Source organism: Eulemur rufifrons, chromosome 20 (assembly GCF_041146395.1).
Source record: "Eulemur rufifrons isolate Redbay chromosome 20, OSU_ERuf_1, whole genome shotgun sequence".
In the NCBI taxonomy this organism is placed as follows: Eukaryota; Metazoa; Chordata; class Mammalia; order Primates; family Lemuridae; genus Eulemur; species Eulemur rufifrons.
The window spans coordinates 23,463,409-23,479,891 of NC_091002.1; the positions used below are offsets into that span (position 1 = coordinate 23,463,409).

A 16,483-nucleotide genomic window follows, 5' to 3' on the forward strand; every position below is an offset into this window, starting at 1 on the left:
GAGTTCGAGACCAGCCTGAGCAAGAGCGAGACCCCATCTCTACTAAAAATAGAAAGAAATTATATGGACAGCTAAATATATATAGAAAAAATTAGCCGGGCATGGTGGTGCATGCCTGTAGTCCCAGCTACTTGGGAGGCTGAGACAGGAGGATCGCTTGAGCTCAGGAGTTTGAGGTTGCTGTGAGCTAGGCTGACGCCACGGCACTCTAGCCTGGGCAACAGAGTGAGACTCTGTCTCAAAAAAAAAAAAAAAAGAAAGAAATAAAGTCTATTTTTTTAAACAGTCAAAGAGGAAGGCAGAAGAAGAGGTCACAGTGATACAATGTAAGAATTCCTCCATCTGCCATTGCTGGTTCTGAAGCTGGAAGGGGGTCCTAGCTGGGGAGTGCAGACAGCCCCTAGATGCAGGAGAAGACAGTGGGTTCTCCCCTACAGCCTCCAGAGGAAGTGCAGCCCTGCTGGTACCTTGATTTTAGCCCGTGAGACCCATTTTGGACTTCTGACCTCCAGAACTGTGTAATGATAAATCATATTGTTTAAACTGCTAAGTTTGTGGGGATTTGTTGTAGCAGCAGTGGAAAACTAATATACGCAATAATACCTCTGGGCCAGTTTTTTCACATATCTTTTTGTTTAATCCACATGACACTCCCATGAAGTATGCGTTTAAGCCTTGAGAGATGAGGGAGCTGAGGCTTAGAGAAACTTGCTAATAAATGACAGAGCAGGATTTTAACCAAGGTCTGTGCCCGGCCATCACTCTACCTTTCCCAAAGCCGTCTGCCCCTGCCTGCGGACCACCCTGGGCCTCCGGGAGAGCTTTCTTCCTGGTGGATCAGGCATCTCTTCTGGGAGCAGGGAGTGATGTCATGTCAGTGAGGCAGCATGTCAAAAAGAGATTATTTAAGTTAACATCTGAGGAAGAATGAGGAATGTTTGAAGAGTAAGGCAGGGGACCTAAGACACCAGTTAAGGAGAATGAAAAACACGTTCGTAAGACCCAGGACTGTGGCACTGTAGGGACCCACGGAAGGGCTCTACTCTGCGATTCACGCTGGGGCTCCCATCCACAAGCCAGCGTGGCCAGCAGCACCCTGCCTGGGGAGAGGGGTGGAGTTACTCTTGGACATGCCAAGATTAGGGGTTGGGGGGTGTTGACATCCTAAAATGCCCTCTTTAATGCCCAGGGGCATTCATAGCATTGCTACTATAGCTGGTCTTCAGCCAGCCAGGCCTGCAGTGGGAGGAAAGATCCAGGTCTAGGAGTTCCCACCAGCTGTGGGTCTGGGGGCCATTGGCTCAGGGCTGTGAGGTTTGCTGCCTGGCCCCCCAGGGCCTCTGGGGTGCTCTGCCTTTGGGCTGTATGCGGCTCCTCTTTGTCATTTGGGGCCACACAGCAGGGAGAGGGTGCCGAAGAGAGCATTGGGCTAACTGTTGCCATCTTGTCTTTGCAGTCCTGCGAAACATCTTCATCCTCACCTGCATCATCATCGTCTGCTCCCTGCTCTTCCCTGTCCTCTGGCACCTCTGGATTTACGCGGGAAGTGCCAACTCTAATTTCTTTTATGCCATCACACTGACCTTCAACGTTGGGCAGGTAAGAGTCGAGGGCAGCACGGGGACAGGGATTCATTTTGCAGCCTCAGGCAGTCAGGCACGGCCTTGGGTTCTGCCTACGAGGGGTTTAGACATGACAGAGGGACAGTTACTCCCCTCACGTAGCTCCCGTCCCGTGAAGAGGACAGGGAAGTGGGAGTAGTGTGGGACTGCGTCTGGCCGGCAGTTCCTGGGCACCTTGCTGAGCGGTATTGAATTCTGGAAGCCAGCCTGTAAGACAGTGTTTTCCCTGTTCTACAAATGAGGGTCTCAGACCCAAGGTCATTGCTGGAGGCAAGAACCAAATTCAGGAAAGGCTTGATTTCTGAGGTGCCCTCTTTCTGTGGTGGTGCCTGGGGGTCGTGGCACCCACAATGAGTGTGCAGAGTGAGGTGGGAGGGCAGGGGCGAGAAGAGAAGAGGCTTCCTAGACTGCGTGGACAGCAGGAGCTGAGAAGTGGTATGGCCTGGCTGTTGGCAAGTTGAGCATGAGTTGCGTAGCTGGGAGTGGTGGACAGGAGGCTGGGGGGGTCACAGACAGGGGAGGACCAGCACAGAGCTCAGTCTCCCCTGACCCAGGGAAAGCCTGTCCCTCTGGTCCACAGAGCAAGGTCTTCAAGCATCAGAATCACCAGGGGGCTTATTAGAAATGCAGATTCCCTGTGGCTGTGTTTTAAATCCTGTAATTATGTTGTGACTGTCCCAAGTACGTGGCTCTGATTGTTTGAAAAAGGATAGATTCCCTGATCTCGCTTCTGGAAATCTTGATTCAATGCAGAATACGAGGCCAGGAATTTGCATTTTTGTCAAGCTCTCCCAGCAGTTCTGTGGCAGGGGCTCTAGCAAACCCTGCGGAGAGTCATCCGGCCTTCTTGGAAGTTCCCTTCTCCACTGTGCTGCCTTTCAGGTCAGGCTCTGTCCTCATCCTTGAGGTCTTAGGAGAACCACTTGTACCATTTACCATTTCAATTGCCATTGGCACAGCCAGGCATTTCCTGTGCTTAATGGACTGGCTGGGAAGTGGGGCTGGCTGGGAAGACTAATGATGCCAGTGAATAATCCCCAGGGAAATTCTTGCCTCCAAGGTTAGCTGCTGGGAACGAAGGGAGTTAGGGCTTTTTCAATGAGTGATGGGACTGGTATTTCCTGCGTGGACATTTCTGATGTCCAGCCTCGCCACTTATCTCGGTTTGTGAACAGCAGGAGGAGAGATGGAGGGCCCAGGAGCCTGAGTGGGACCCAGCCAGATGCCTGTTCTGCCTCCCACAGTAGTAGCTGATGATGGCAAAGGCTTAGCACCTCCTGCCTGTGTCCCATGCAGGCAGATCTCTGCAGGGCTGCACTTGGTATCCTGAAGGAATCCAGAAAATTGCGCTGGCTCTTCCTTCTTGCTGGAATCTCCTCACTTTTCCTTACAGCCCTGTGGTGGCTGGCATGGAAGGCATCGGGCCTGCCTGGGGAGGCTGTCAAGTTCCACAGAAGTAGCCCACAGCCTGTTGTCACGAGTCTCAAGTTTTGGTCTGGAAATACAGAAGCATCCATGGAACTTGCCAGATAACCGCCTTCTCCCCGAGGCTGCCTTTCTGAGGGAAGGGGCTCTATAAGCGGCATGGGAGTGTTTGCAGGTGGTCAGGTGCCACTGGAGGCAGGAGAAACTGAATCATTGGAAAGAGAGGGATTGGGGTTGGGGTGGGAACCGAAGGCAGGAGGGAGGATCGAGGATCTAGCTGAGCTAGAGAGAAAACCAGCTGGACTTTGGCATTGTCACGTCCCTTTTTTTTTCCTTAATCTCTTTTTAAAATATATTTGTAATCATCAAGTAATCAAGTAATACATTATTTCATCATTGCTGGGGAAAGAAGTCAAACAAGGTAGAAGGATAGGGAGTGAAAGGTCAAGATCTGCCCGAGCCCGGCTCCCACCTCCCTGCGCAGCTGTGCTGGCTGGGGTCGGTCTGGCGTGTGTCTCTGCGGGGCCCCTGCGCATTCGCAGACAGTGGTGGTACCAGCTGACACACACACAGCTTTCTTATTTATATAGGTAAAAGGCATCCTTCTCTAAGTACTGCTCTTTGGCTGTTTCTCACTGAATGATCTTATCTTGAGATAGTTTTAACGGCTCCGTGATACCCGATGGTTGGGCTGCTCCGTGACTTACTTCACTGGGTACACCCCTGCCGATGGGCCCTGGGGTTGCTTCTGGTCATTTTGCTACTCTACATGGAGGAGCCTTGCCTGTCCCCCCACATATTCTTGTGCACACGCGCCAGTGTTTTTTAGGATCGATGCCCAGTGGCGGGATTTGCTGGGTCAGAGGGCATATGTAGCTCATGTCTTGGGCAGATGTTGCCAAGTTGCACTTCGAACAGGCAGTGCCAACCCACAGGCCTCTCAGCAGGGGCCCAGAGACAACCGGCCCCCCGACCTTGAGCCAGCAGGTTGTTCAGGCATCCGGCACACCTGTGTCATCAGCCTCCTCGGGTCAGCTCCGTTGGTCAGGTGCTTCCTAGGGCTGTCGCCTTTGGCCTTTATTGCTGCTGCTGCCACCAGATTACTAAAGGGATGTGTCACTTGGGGCCACTTGCTCACTGAGGCAGTCATTGAAATCATACCATGGTCCTGGAGCGCTGACTTGAGATGGAAGAGCCCCCCATCATGAAGTTTGCACTATCCCTGCCCTCGGGCCTGTTGGAGCCCCAGAGTACAAAATGAGACATTTGGAGTTTTACTGAGAGTTCAGTGTCACCTCCTCAGAGAGGCCTTTCCTGGGCTCCTCCTGCCCACTGTCTCTTTCTCAGTGCCCTGCTTGTGTCCTTCATAGCATTTGCCCAATTTGTAACTTTATGTTACTTACTTGCTCCCCTCCCTGCCTCTACCACTAGCCTGTGAGCTCCACGAAGGCAGCGATCTGCCCGTACTCCCATAGCAAGGCCCCCAGCTACCTGCTCAGCGCTTGGCACAGAGCACCTGCTCAGCAAATGTTTGTTGAATGAATGAATGAGCCAGAGATAGCCAGGGAGAACGATGTGTGATTGATGGCCAGGTGTGCAGAGAGTAACCACTGGAGGAATCCAGAGGGAACCGGATCTGTCTCCTGTCATGAGCAGTCAGGGAAAGCCACAGGGGACAAGGGGTAGGAGCTGGGCCTGTCAGACTTGGAGAGTAAGAAAGGAAGGGGAGAAGGGGGCAAACCACCCCCGCTGACTGAGGTCAGTGGTAGCAGCTCCATCTCCCACCCTTCTCCATTCTGCGCCGGAACCTGGTCTCTGTGGCCGGCAAAGCCCCTGTGTGTCCGGCACAACCCAAGCCCAGCCCCTGCTTCGTGTGGCCTACAGTCAGCGCTCCCATTAAGATTCGTGGCACGTGGGGATGTGTTCTCACCCTACAGCCTGCTCTTCTGAGCCCTTCTAGCTGGGAGGTGCCTGATACTCACCTGGCCCTCATTCTCCCCTCCCTATGCAAGACAGATCCGAGCTGTCCCAACCAGATGAGTACAGGTTTCAAAGAAGCATCCAGAACCTGGACCATCGTTGCGGACATCAGGAGCTGAATATAGAGCACATTTTGGCCCACAGACTGTTTTTTAGGTCCTGCCGTGTTTGAGTTGATCAGTGCCGTACCCTATTATAGAACAAATTACGTGTAGATTATTAGTTACACCAGCAGGTAAACCGTGACTGAGGCCCCGTCCTTTCCCCCGGGGGCATTAGGTATTTTTCAGCACGTGGCACGGATCATTTGCTAGTCATGATTGTGCCGCAGAGTCAGTAGCAGGAAGTGACAACAGTAAACCGTCCATGGGGTGTGCGCGAGTGTGAGAGAGGAGCTGGGATGGAGACCGGCTGACCGCCCGAGGTGCCCCCACTTCCTCACTGTGTGACCTTCAGCAAGTGATTTAACCTCCCTGGGTTGCAGTTTCCCTGTCTCAAAAACCAGGATGCTAATCCCTGTGTCCCAGAGTGCTGAGAGGAGGGGACACAGTGTGTGGGTCCCCTTGCCAGCATTCACGTGTTGACGTGGGAAATAGCAAGAGCAGTGAGCCCTTCAGTACCCGAAGCAGATTCCCGGAGACACGTTCAGTCCCGTAAACCAAGAGGAGAACAATCTCCCTCTTCTTTTTACTTTAATCCTTTTCTTTTGTGGGTCAGTGACCAGCAGAAGAAAAGTACTGGTTCAAGGATTACATCTAAAGGAAAAGGAACTTGTTGAAATTTAGCTTTTTGAAAGAGTAAGGTAAAGTGTCCCACTCACCCTAATTCAGTTTACAAACAGGGAACATCAGGAGATCTTGCCCCACACTTACGATGAATAGTGGCTTATGTTTCAGGAGCACTTGCTAGGGACCCGCCCCCAGGATCCCTATACTCTTCGGGATCATTCTGGAGCTTTCCTGGCATGTTTACGTAGACTCACGCTAATGGAGAGAGAGGTTTATTTGTGTGTTTAAGTGTTTTATTATTGGCATCATGATGAAAGTATGACTTTTTTTCTTTTAATAAAACATCTTGGTGATCTTTCCTTGCTCATATATGAGGGACAAACCTTTGTGTCTTGCATATGTGGACTCACCACGCTTTACGTAACTACTCCCTCACTGGCAGCCTTTACATTTTCCTTTTTTTTTTTTTTTTTTTCATTAAAAAGAATCTACCCTGGTGAGGTGGCTCATGCCTGTAATCCCAGCAGTTTAGGAGGATCACTTAAGCACAGGAGTTTGAGACCAGCCTGGGCAACATAGCAAGACCCAGTCTCTTAAAAAAACTTTTTAAAAAAGGAATCTGTTTAATGTTTATAACAGCCCTTTGATGGAAGCAATATTATTGTCTCATGATCAAATGAGGAAGCTGAGGCTTGAAAGGGTTAGAGACTCACCCAAAGTCACAAAGCTAGGAAGGGTGTACTGATTCAGGGTCTTGTTTATCACATCCACTTAGTAGACTGTGGGTTCCATTAGGGCAGGCCCCGTGTCTGTCTTGCTCATGGCTGTATCCACAACACCAGGAAGAATATTCAGTGGTTATTGATGAAAAACAGAATGAGCTGGGATCAGAAACCACATTTCATGACCAGTGGTCTAACAGTTCTGCATACCCTGACCCCAGTTCCAGTCTGTTTCTGTCAGAGCTGGGCCTGTGGAGGTCACACTGGATACGTAGGGGGTCAGCCAGAGCTTCCTTCCCCTCTCATCCTGGTGACTGGCCTGAGAGCCCCGTTCCTGCTCTGTGTCTGCATCCAAAACAGACTCCTCTGCCCTCCCTCTGCCCTCCCAAGCAGGGTCTGGAACACGACTCTACAAACTGCTGCCTCCTTGCTGTGAGGGGCCAGCCCCAACCCCTCCCTGTGCTGCAGACCCTGCAGATACTGGCCAGCCCTGCTATGGCTGTTCTCCTATCTGTCTCCAGAGAGGTCTGGAGCCCTGAGGTCTGGTACCCACCTCCAGCGTGTTGGTCCCTGCTCAGGATTCACTTATTCTGTCCAGCACAAATGACACCACTGTCCTGTCTCTTGGAGTTGCCTCTCAGTTGGCCTGGTGTGCCATTCTGAGGAACAGGACCAGTGGGGAAATGCTTGGGGACATGCTGGGTGGACATCAGTGGCTGGTGGTGTGTAGCCCCCACTTGTGGCTGGCGCGTGGCCCATCTCAGGTTTATTCCTGCGCGTTGTGTGTAGCCCTGGCTGCAAGATCCTAGGTCTGTGTGGGGGAAGATTTGTTTCTCCAGACGTGAGGTGCCTGTGGCCTAGGCTGGAGCCTGTGTCCTCATCCAGCTGGATGTGCATGTTTACTTTTCTTCCTCAACTGGTGGCATTTTTTTTTCTTTTTGAGACAGAGTCTCACTCTGTTGCCCGGGCTAGAGTACAGTGGTGTCAGCTTAGCTCACAGCAACCTCAAACTCCTGAGCTCAAGTGATCCTCCTGCCTCAGCCTCCCAAGTAGCTGGGACTACAGGCGTGAGCCACTGTGCCCAGCCAACTGGTACCATTTTGTCAAGGTCTTAGTTCATTCCTTTGTCCGCCTAGTACCAACATCCCGAGCTTGTCTCTCACAGGCCCTTCTCAGCCTCCCCCACCCCCAGTGCCGAGAAAAGCCCGGGCTGAACACGGCAGGGCAAGGCCGGCAGGAAGGCCTGGGCTCTGGAAGCCCAAACTCCGCAGCCACTCCCAGGCCCATCCTCCCTGGCTTGCTGGCCTTAGGCAAGTGACACCACTCCTGGGGGGCTAATTTATTTATTTACAAATATTAATTAGGCACCTGCTGTACACCAGGCACTCTGCTAGGGGTGAGTGAGACACAGCTCTGCTTCCAAGGAGCCCACAGTCTGTGGAGAGGGAGAAAAGGACACGGGCAGGAGAGGGCAGCGTGACAGCACTGGGAGTGCTGCTTGGGGGAGGCAGCCTCGAAGTGGGGTCCTGAGGGACGTGTAGGATCTAACTGGGTTCTAGGTGGCAGGGAGACCTGGGTGGGGACTAGGGGAGAGAGAATGAGAAGAGCGTGCGTGAGGGACGCTGTGTGCTGCTGGCTGCACCACTTGCTGGGGAGTGAGGCCATTTCAGAGAGCAGTGTCAGAGCCACATGGCCCTCGGGGGCCTCGTCATGCTGAGGTCCAGGCTGAACCTTTGGTTTTGAGCTGAGGACAGATGTGATCAGATTCATGCTCTGAACTCCTCCCTCTGCTGGGAAGGGAAGGTGATGGGGGAGAGGCTGGAATTGGCAGCAGGAAGGAGCTGTTGGAATCTGGCACAGGCCGTGGTGGCCTCGGTGGTCTCCACCTGGGAGGGCGGTGCTAAGGACTCAACATGGGAGAGGCTCTATGAATTGAGAAGTGCCACGTGGGTGACAGTTGCTCCTGTGGCCCCAATCTTCAGTCTTACCTGTGACCTTGCAGCCCCTGAGACAGTCCAGCGGTTTCACTGTTACTTTGCTGGAGGCTGGAGCTGTCCTCTCCGCCGTCTCCCCCCACGTGTCCGTCAGGCCTGCGAGTTGGCAGCTTACGCCAAAGCCCCAGGCAGCTCCACAGTGGGCCGCCAGCCTCCTCGGCCCCCAGCTCCCTAGACCCCAGGCAGGTGGGTAGAGGAGGCTGCGTTTTGCTGTGATGACCACATGCGTCCCCTGTTGCAGGCTGGTTGTCAACTGTCAGTGTCTCCAGCAGGGAGCAAGAGGCCCAGGGACCCAGGACACGCCTGGGGGGCAGCACCCACTTCTCTAGGAAGCTGCAGCCCAGGGGCATGTGCTGGCCGAGGCTGCTGTCCTGAGCCCGGCAGTTTCAAGACACACTGGACTAGCCACCTTCACTGGCTTGGAAGTCTCACACACTTATTTTGCTTTGTCCAAAACAACTTTTCTCTTTATTGGCTGATTGACAGAGCTGTGAACTGGGGAGAGCAGCCTCGGCAGGGTGTTAAGGTCCGTTAAGTGTCAGCCACGTAGCAGGACGCAGCCCGCGTGGGTGCAGACTCTGAGGGACTGTGGGGTGACGGGGAGAACTCAGGTCTGGCGTTGCAGCCTGAGCGCGCTTCACTGCCGTGACCCTGGGTGGGCCCCTTAGCCCCTGCGCCTCTCTAAGTGGGGATGGCCGCCCTCCCCTAGGGAGCTGTAAAGGGTCAGTGTGGTTTTCTGTTAAAGGGCCTGGCCCAGGGCACATGCTCAGAAGACGTCTGTTTCTTGTTCTCTGTCCTACCCTGCATGGAGCGACATCTGTTTCATGCCACTTGGGACTTGCCCTCTCTGTCCCTGGCCATCCTTTTGTCAGCTGCCCCGTGAACTCTTCACCATGGCCCAGAGGGGAGCAGCTCTGGAGCCCTCACAGCTGCCAGTGAGGGGACCGTGACTGAGCCATCCCTGGGGGGCGTGGCAAGAAGGTGGGGATGAGCAAGCGACTCCCAAAGCGCAGCCCTGTGCCTCGCCGGGCCACAGAGTTGGAGCAGACGCCACCCCATGTGGTTAGGAGGCCAGCGGGCAGTGACTTCACTTTGAGGGGGTCACATCACTGAGTGTGCGATTAGAGAAGCCTCCAGGTAGGAAATGGCACCTCTTGAGGGATCAGTAGTTACCTGGTCCGTGACAAAATGCAGGGCTGCTGGGGCGGGCAGGTGTGGGGGCAGAGGGGAGCAAGGGAGCTTCCAAGCAGGCACTCAAAGGGCTCTCTGCGTGTGTGTTCATGCATGTGTGTGTACACACGTGTGCACCCTGAAGATCCCTCAGGCAGGGAGGACGGAGGGGGGACGGGGCTCCCAGCAAGTGGTGGCTGTGGGAGGAAAGGGACCACGTGGGAAGTCAGAGGAGGATGCACAGGACACGGTACTGACAGAGGAGGGAGGCAGAGGGTTCCGCTGCCTCAGGTGAGAGGAGAGAGGGCAGACATGTTCTGGGGCCCCTAAGTCCAAGTGAGTGATAAACCGAGCTTATTGCTGTCATTTTACAGATGAGGAAAAAGCAGCTTAGGGTGCAGGAAGAGACTTACACAGGGTCACAGAGTCACTGACGCGCCCGTGCTGTTTCCACTGCCTCTTGCCCAACTTGCCGCTGCCCGGACTGGGCACAGGGGCTCTGGGTCTGCAGCTGCTGTGTTGGCTGAATCCTAGGCCCCTGGGAAACCCCGTCTCCTCACGGTCCGAATGGAAAGCCCCAAGGTCAGAAGAGGTCATCCCAGCCAGCCCATGACCAGCTGTGGGCTCCCCTCGGAAAGAGCCAAGCCTCCAGGCCACCTGGTGTCGGGCACCCACTCAGACTGGTGCCACTCAGGACTGTGTGGCCAAGCAGGCACACAGGGCTCTTCCCCCACCCCCTTTGCTATGCAAATCTTCACACACAGGAAGATGAGAGATTTAACGTTGAACCCACCACCCAGAGTCCGCCACCGACGTTCTTCTATACTTGTTCCATCGCAACATCCCTCCCTCGGTCCATCTTGTTTTTTTAGTGTATTTCAAATTGAAGTGCAGACGGTACATTTCCTGGTAAATATTTCGGCATGTATGTCATTAACTAGAGTTCAATATTTATTTACATTTTTGTTATGTAAAATTTAGATACAGTGAAAAATGCAAATCTTAATGTACATTTGCTGAAGCCCTCTTCCACTCAGCAAAATGTTTTTGAGGTTCAATTATGTTGTTACATATAACAATAACTCAGTGCTTTTTGTTTTTTAATTAATTTTTTTTTTTTTTGAGATAGGTTCTCGCTGTGTTGCCCAGGTTGGTCTTGAACTCCTCCTGGGCTCAAGCGATCTTCCTGCCTCGGCCTCCTGCATAGCTGTGACTACAGGCACGCGCCACCATGCCCGGCTAGCTCACTGCTTTTTAAATAAACTTTTAATTTTGGAATCATTTTAGATTTATAGAAAAGTTGCAAAAATAGAACAGAGTTCCCATATGCCCCGCACTCAGTTTCCTGTGTTGTTGACATCCTGTGAGACCATGGTGTGCTTGTCAGAACTAAGAAACCACCCCTGATATGATGCTGTTAGTGCGAGTCACCAGACTTGATTTGGGTTTCATTGGTTTTTCCAGTTGTGTCCTCTGCCAGGCCCCACCGGGGTCCGCGTTGCACTGGTCTTTGCTCTGCCTGTTAGTCTTTCCTTATTCATGACCTTGACAGTCTTGAGTAGCACCAGCCAGGTATCTTGTAGAGCGTTCCCCAATTTAGGTTTGTCTGATGCTTTTCTTAAGATTGTCCTGCAGTTATGGGTTTTTGGCAAGAATACCCCAGATGAAGGGCCCATTTCATCACATCCCATGGGGACGTGCTAGCCATGTGGTTTCAGGCTGATGTGAGCCTTCAGCACTTGGCTGGGACAGTGGCTACAGGTTTCTCCCCTGTACAGGGGCTATTCCCTTTCTGTGCTGCGAGCAGGGAGTCACTAAGTCTAGACCACCTTGGGGGTGGGGATCTGCAAAAATGGCAGTTTCACACGGTTCAACCTAATATTTTTACTTCCTACTACTTGTCAAGCTGATTGTTGTGTGACATTGAGTTGCCTCATTTTGTTTGGTTGTGGATTGTGACTTTGTACCTGTCCCTCATCTGACCCCTGGCTGAGGGATTAGCCTCTGAGCTGAGCCACTGCTGCCGGCTTCTCTTGCCCAGATGGCATCTTGGGGCCCGAGTGAGAAAGAGGGCTGCAGGGTACGGGGTCAGTTTTTGCTGTGGTCACTGTCCCCAGTACCGGGTCAGCCTGGAGATGCCAGCCGGCGGCAAGGCCTCAGGGGCTGCCTGAGCTCTGTGTGCTTGGCTGACATCCTTGGCAGAGTCTCACGCCCATTAGTGGACTGGCCTCAGGCATGTCACCTTCCAGGCCCCGTGGCCACTAGTCTAGCTCTCCAGGTGTAGCCACAGGCCAACTGTCGAACCCTTTGAGCCTCAATTTCCCTATCTGTAAGATGGGGATTATTAAATCTTCTAGTTTGGTGATAGAATGGTGGGTACTTGTCCTGAGGCCATCAATGCTATTAGGGATAGGGCATCTCCCTGAGCTCCTCCGGGCCCCTCCAAGCTGTCCTTAGCTGCCATTGTGTTACCTACAGGTGAGTGAGAAGCTGCAGGGTTCTGGGGGTCTAGGTCCCAGGCTCAGCTCAACCTGGGACATGCCCCAAGACCCTAGCTGAGTACCTTCCCTGCTCAGGGCCTCAGTCTCCCCATCTGTGCCAAGAGGTGGTTGGTACTGCTACTCTGGGAGGCTAGGTACCTGAGAACTGGTGGTGTCTGCAGTGGTGAGCCCCTGTCCCCTCATCCTTCTGTGGACCTTGGCCCTGTCCTGCCTGTTCCAGGCACTGGAGGTCATGGACCGGTTGGGCTGAATGGGATTGTGAGGCTTCGGGTCTGTCTAGTGTGCAGGGACCTTGGCAGATCCCTGTTCCTCTCTGGGTCTCCGTGAGGGGGACAGTGAGCTGAGCTTCTACTCCCCTCTGGCCCCCCCTTTTTTTTTAATCTTAGAGATAGGGTTTCTCTCTGTCACCAGGCAGGAGTGCAATGACGAGATCACAGCTCACTGCAGCCTCAAACTCCTGGGCTCCAGTGATCCTCCTGCCTCAGCCTCCCAAATAGCTGGGACTACGAGCTCTAGGCCCCTTTTGATTCTATGCCCTAGAATAGGAAAGACAGACTGAGCTGGGCACAGAGCTACCCTAGTGACAGAACCACTAAGGGACCCTGCCCTAGTGGAGCTCCTGGTCCAAGAGAGGAGACAGTCATCAGGCGGTCACACCGCTAAATGTGAGATTGCAGTTCGGATGAGTTTGTGCTAGCATGTAGAGGTTAGTGTGGCTGAGACCTAATCTGGGGGGTAAGTGATCCTTCCTGAGACCTGAAGGGCAAGCAGCTGTGGACTAGATTAGAAAGGGGAGAGGACATTCCAGGCAGGAAACAGTGAAGAGCCTACAGTGGAGCGAGGTGGAGCAGGGAGACGGTGCTGCACCAAGTACAAGGCTGTGGAGCCCCAGGGAGTTTGAGCTTCACCCTAAGAACATGGGAAGCCTTGGGCAGATTTTAAGCCGGGAAGTAACATGATCAGATTTGTGTTTTGAAAAGCTCCCTCTGGCTGCCAGGGAGAATGGGGTGGGGGCAGGTTTGAGAGCAGGGACTGGGCCCAGGAACAAGGCTTTGCTGTTGTTTAGGAGATGACAGTGGCTTTGTCCAGGGTGGTGGCTGTGGGGATGAATTGAAAGGGTGGATTTGAGAGAGTTTAGAAGGTAGAATTGACAGGACTTCATGGCTTGATATGTGTGTCCTGAGCACCTGGACAGTAGAGACACGGGTGCCTGTAGGAGAAGCAGGTTCGACTGGAGGAAGGTGAAGTGTTTGGTGTGTTTCTGGCTGAGATTGAAGAGTGCATGGGCACCTGGGAGGGGAGGGGCCCCTGATTGCACAGGCATTTTGGGGGCCAGAGCTTGGGCTGGAGGTGTAGATCATGAGGGGGTGGGAATCTGCGCAGCTTCTGAGGGGCCAGCAAGACCTTGCAGGGTCAAGTATGGGCCCTTAGGAGAGGGTCCCTGGGCAGAGCCTCCCCAGTGGTTGATCCAGGGCCAGGCTGGGACCTCGATGGGAGGTGCCACACAGACACGTTGCTGTCTCCATCTGCCTAGACCCTCCGGGGGCCCTGCGTTCAGGGGGAGGTGCCCTGTAGCTCCTCACGCACTCTTTCTCCCCCAGATCCTGCTCATCTCTGATTACTTCTATGCCTTCCTGCGGCGGGAGTACCACCTCACACACGGACTCTACCTGACTGCCAAGGACGGCACGGAGGCCATGCTCGTGCTCAAGTAGGCCCAGCCCGGCACAGGGCTGCACGGACCTCAGGTGGTGGAAGGGCCAGCGGCTGGGCCACGCCCTCTATCCAGAGTTGCCAGCAGGCGAGTCCTCGGGCAGAAGAGGTTCTAGTCCAGGCTCACGAATCTCTGGTACCAAAGGGGACCATGGCTGACAGCAAGGCCTGTGGGAGTTGAGAGCACCCCCACTCGGATCCCCCCACTTTGTGGCTCTGCACACTGAGGAGCCCCCTCCCAGGCAGGAAGGGGGAAGAAGCAGGTGAAGAGGGCTTATTAGGCTGTGGCTACTTAATAAATGTGTTTTGTTATGAAGAAGTCTGCCCTGGGACCACATCCACACTGCACTCAGGGGCAGAGGGGTGAGCTTGGCCACTAGCCAGGGGCACTACACACAGGTGTGGGTTTCTAGAACGAGCCCCAGGTCCACAGCCCACTAGTCCCCAGGCACTGCTGGGCTGAGAGTAGTGGGGGCTGCCCCCACCCGCAGCCCTCCCGGCTCCCAAGCAAGGGCTGGAGGCAAAGGGCCAGGCAGGCCTGAGCAATCTTTATTCTGCAGAGGACAATGACCACAGATCCATACACCAGGTGGAGACCGGGGAGCCAGGGACCAGTCTGTCAGGGGTGGGCAGGTCCAGGCAGGGGGCAGAGCCTCAGATGGGTGAAGGGCAGACGGGCAGGGGCCTAAAAAAAAAGACAAACCACACAGAGTAGGGGTGCTGGGGGGTGCTCTCCCCCCTCCCAGCCAGCACCCAGAGGGGCAGAGTAGGCTGAGATCCCCGAGCTCAGGGCCCACATCCCTGCCCAGCCCACCAGGGGCAGCTCAGTTCAGGAGCTCCCTGGGCAGAACCTGACTGGGCCCCCCCCACTCCCTGCTCCCAGGCCAACCCCCCCTACTGCTGGCTCAGAAGCCGAAGGTTTCCTGGGAGGCGTAGACCATGTAGAGGAAGCCGTCCTCGTCCTTCTCCCGCTCGTAGATGTCCGCGATGGGCGTGGACACGCTCACCATGCTGTGCTGGTTCACCAGCAGGAAGAAGGCCTGCGTGGGGTTCAGCTGCAGGCGGCGCCTGAGGCGGGCAGGGGGCACGTGGGCGGTGAGGGGCTGGGTGGGCGGGGCCCTGAGCCCCTCCCCAGATTCTGAGCCTCTTCCACACTCATCCCAGCCCCTTTCAGAGGCTCTCACCTCTGACCCTACTGACTTCAGCCCTGACCTTGACCTTTTCCAGCCTCCCCTGAACAAGGGCCCACCGCCACCGGTCCCATAACCCTTGACCCCATACCAGGCCCCCTACCCTACCCCAACTCGACTCAAACCACCCCCCTCTGGCGGCTGCTGCCTGCCTACACACCGGATGATCTTGACCAACTCGCTCATGTTGACATGGTCCGGGACCAGGAACTTGGTCTTGTCCAGGACAGGCAGCTGCTTCTCACCCTTGTAGCGCTCGATGATCACCTGGGAGTGGGGCAGGCAAGGGTCGGGTCGGGGACGCGTGAGCCCGGGGTGGGGCCTGGGCAGGGCGGGGCCGGGGAACTCACCGGGATTTTGCTGGGGTGCTGGTCGCGGATCTGCTGCACCTCCTTACAGCGGTCGGCTGCGAAAGGCGGTCGGGCCGTGAGGCCGGGCCAGGCCCAGGTCCTCTCCGCGGCTCCGCCCCGCCTGTCCTCGAGGGGCGGCCCCAGCCCCGCCCCAGCCCCCGCCCCCGGGACCGTCAGGCCCCACAGCCCCTGGCACCTAACGTGGTGGGGAGGCGGGCGGCCCCTGCCCAGGCCCGAGCCGGCCTCCCAGCCGGGGGTCCAGCCGGAGCCTGACGTCACGGGGCTGACGTCACCTGCGGCAGTCGGGGTCGGTCGGCCTCCCGGAGCCCCCTGCCCCGCGCTCGCGGATCACCCGCCGGGCCTCACCGAAGCTCCGCCGCTGCTTGAAAGGCCGGTCCGAGGGCATCGCGCGGGCCCGGCGGGGCGCGCAGGCCGGGGCTCCGGGGCGCGCCTAAGGATGTGGCTGCGGTTCGGAGTTTCGGGGGCTCGCGCCTCACGCTCAAGGGCTCCGGGGCTCGCGCTGAGCCCGGCGGCGGCGGCTGCGGGAGGTAACTCGCCCGGTGACGTCAGGTCACAACATTCCTTAAAGGGGAGGCCGGCGCGCCGCTCCCATTGGGCCGACGCAAAACCCGCCCGCCCGGACTCGTGACGTCACGGCGCAGAGAGCTTGGATTCCCGGCCTGGGACGCGGAGGGGCGGGGCCCGGGACGCGTCACAGTCCCGTGACGTCATGTCTTGCCCGGCACCTCTCCCCCAGGCCAGGACTGCCCAGAGACTGGGAGGACCGCAGGGAAGGGCATTGAGCCCTGGGCCCCCTCGCCTTCATGGGGCCGAGGGCTAGAGGACCGAAAACAAGGCACTAGAAAGGAATACCCAAGCTTTAAACGGAATTCTAGAATTGAGAAATAGAATATTGAAATTCAAGTCTCAAAAGATGAGGTAAGAAAGCAGATTAATACAGAGCAGAAGAGAACATCACAGAACTGGAGGATAGATGAGCAATTAACCAGAGAGACAGGGCATGAAGAATATAAGAGGAAGTGACAATGATAGCGTGAGAAAGAACTCACAGGCCCAGAGTTCCAGGA

At 55.3% G+C, this 16,483-nt stretch overlaps 2 protein-coding genes across 3 annotated transcripts in view; one reads left to right on the forward strand and one right to left on the reverse strand.

Annotated features, from left to right (window-relative positions):
- Nucleotides 1–14,172, forward strand: part of PIGU (phosphatidylinositol glycan anchor biosynthesis class U) — a 94,880-nt gene extending 80,708 nt beyond the window's left edge. Inside the window, exons 11-12 of the mRNA XM_069495708.1 lie at nt 1,457–1,599; nt 13,744–14,172. Coding sequence (XP_069351809.1) covers nt 1,457–1,599; nt 13,744–13,857 — 257 coding nt within the window. The 3' untranslated portion in view covers nt 13,858–14,172. The remainder of the gene's footprint in view (nt 1–1,456; nt 1,600–13,743) is intronic.
- Nucleotides 14,173–14,382: 210 nt separating this feature from the next.
- Nucleotides 14,383–16,009, reverse strand: MAP1LC3A (microtubule associated protein 1 light chain 3 alpha). 2 transcript variants are annotated; one of them, XM_069495813.1, is made up of 5 exons: nt 15,762–16,009; nt 15,396–15,451; nt 15,206–15,312; nt 14,754–14,923; nt 14,383–14,540 (listed from the first exon to the last, which is right to left on the reverse strand). In XM_069495813.1, exons 1-4 carry the CDS (start codon nt 15,799–15,801, stop codon nt 14,761–14,763), a joined length of 366 nt encoding a protein of 121 aa, XP_069351914.1. In that variant the 5' UTR covers nt 15,802–16,009; the 3' UTR covers nt 14,383–14,540; nt 14,754–14,760. The 2 variants fall into 2 exon arrangements, with proteins under 2 accessions (XP_069351914.1, XP_069351913.1); XM_069495812.1 differs by having other exon boundaries at nt 14,383–14,923.
- Between the last annotated feature and the right edge of the window lie 474 nt (nt 16,010–16,483).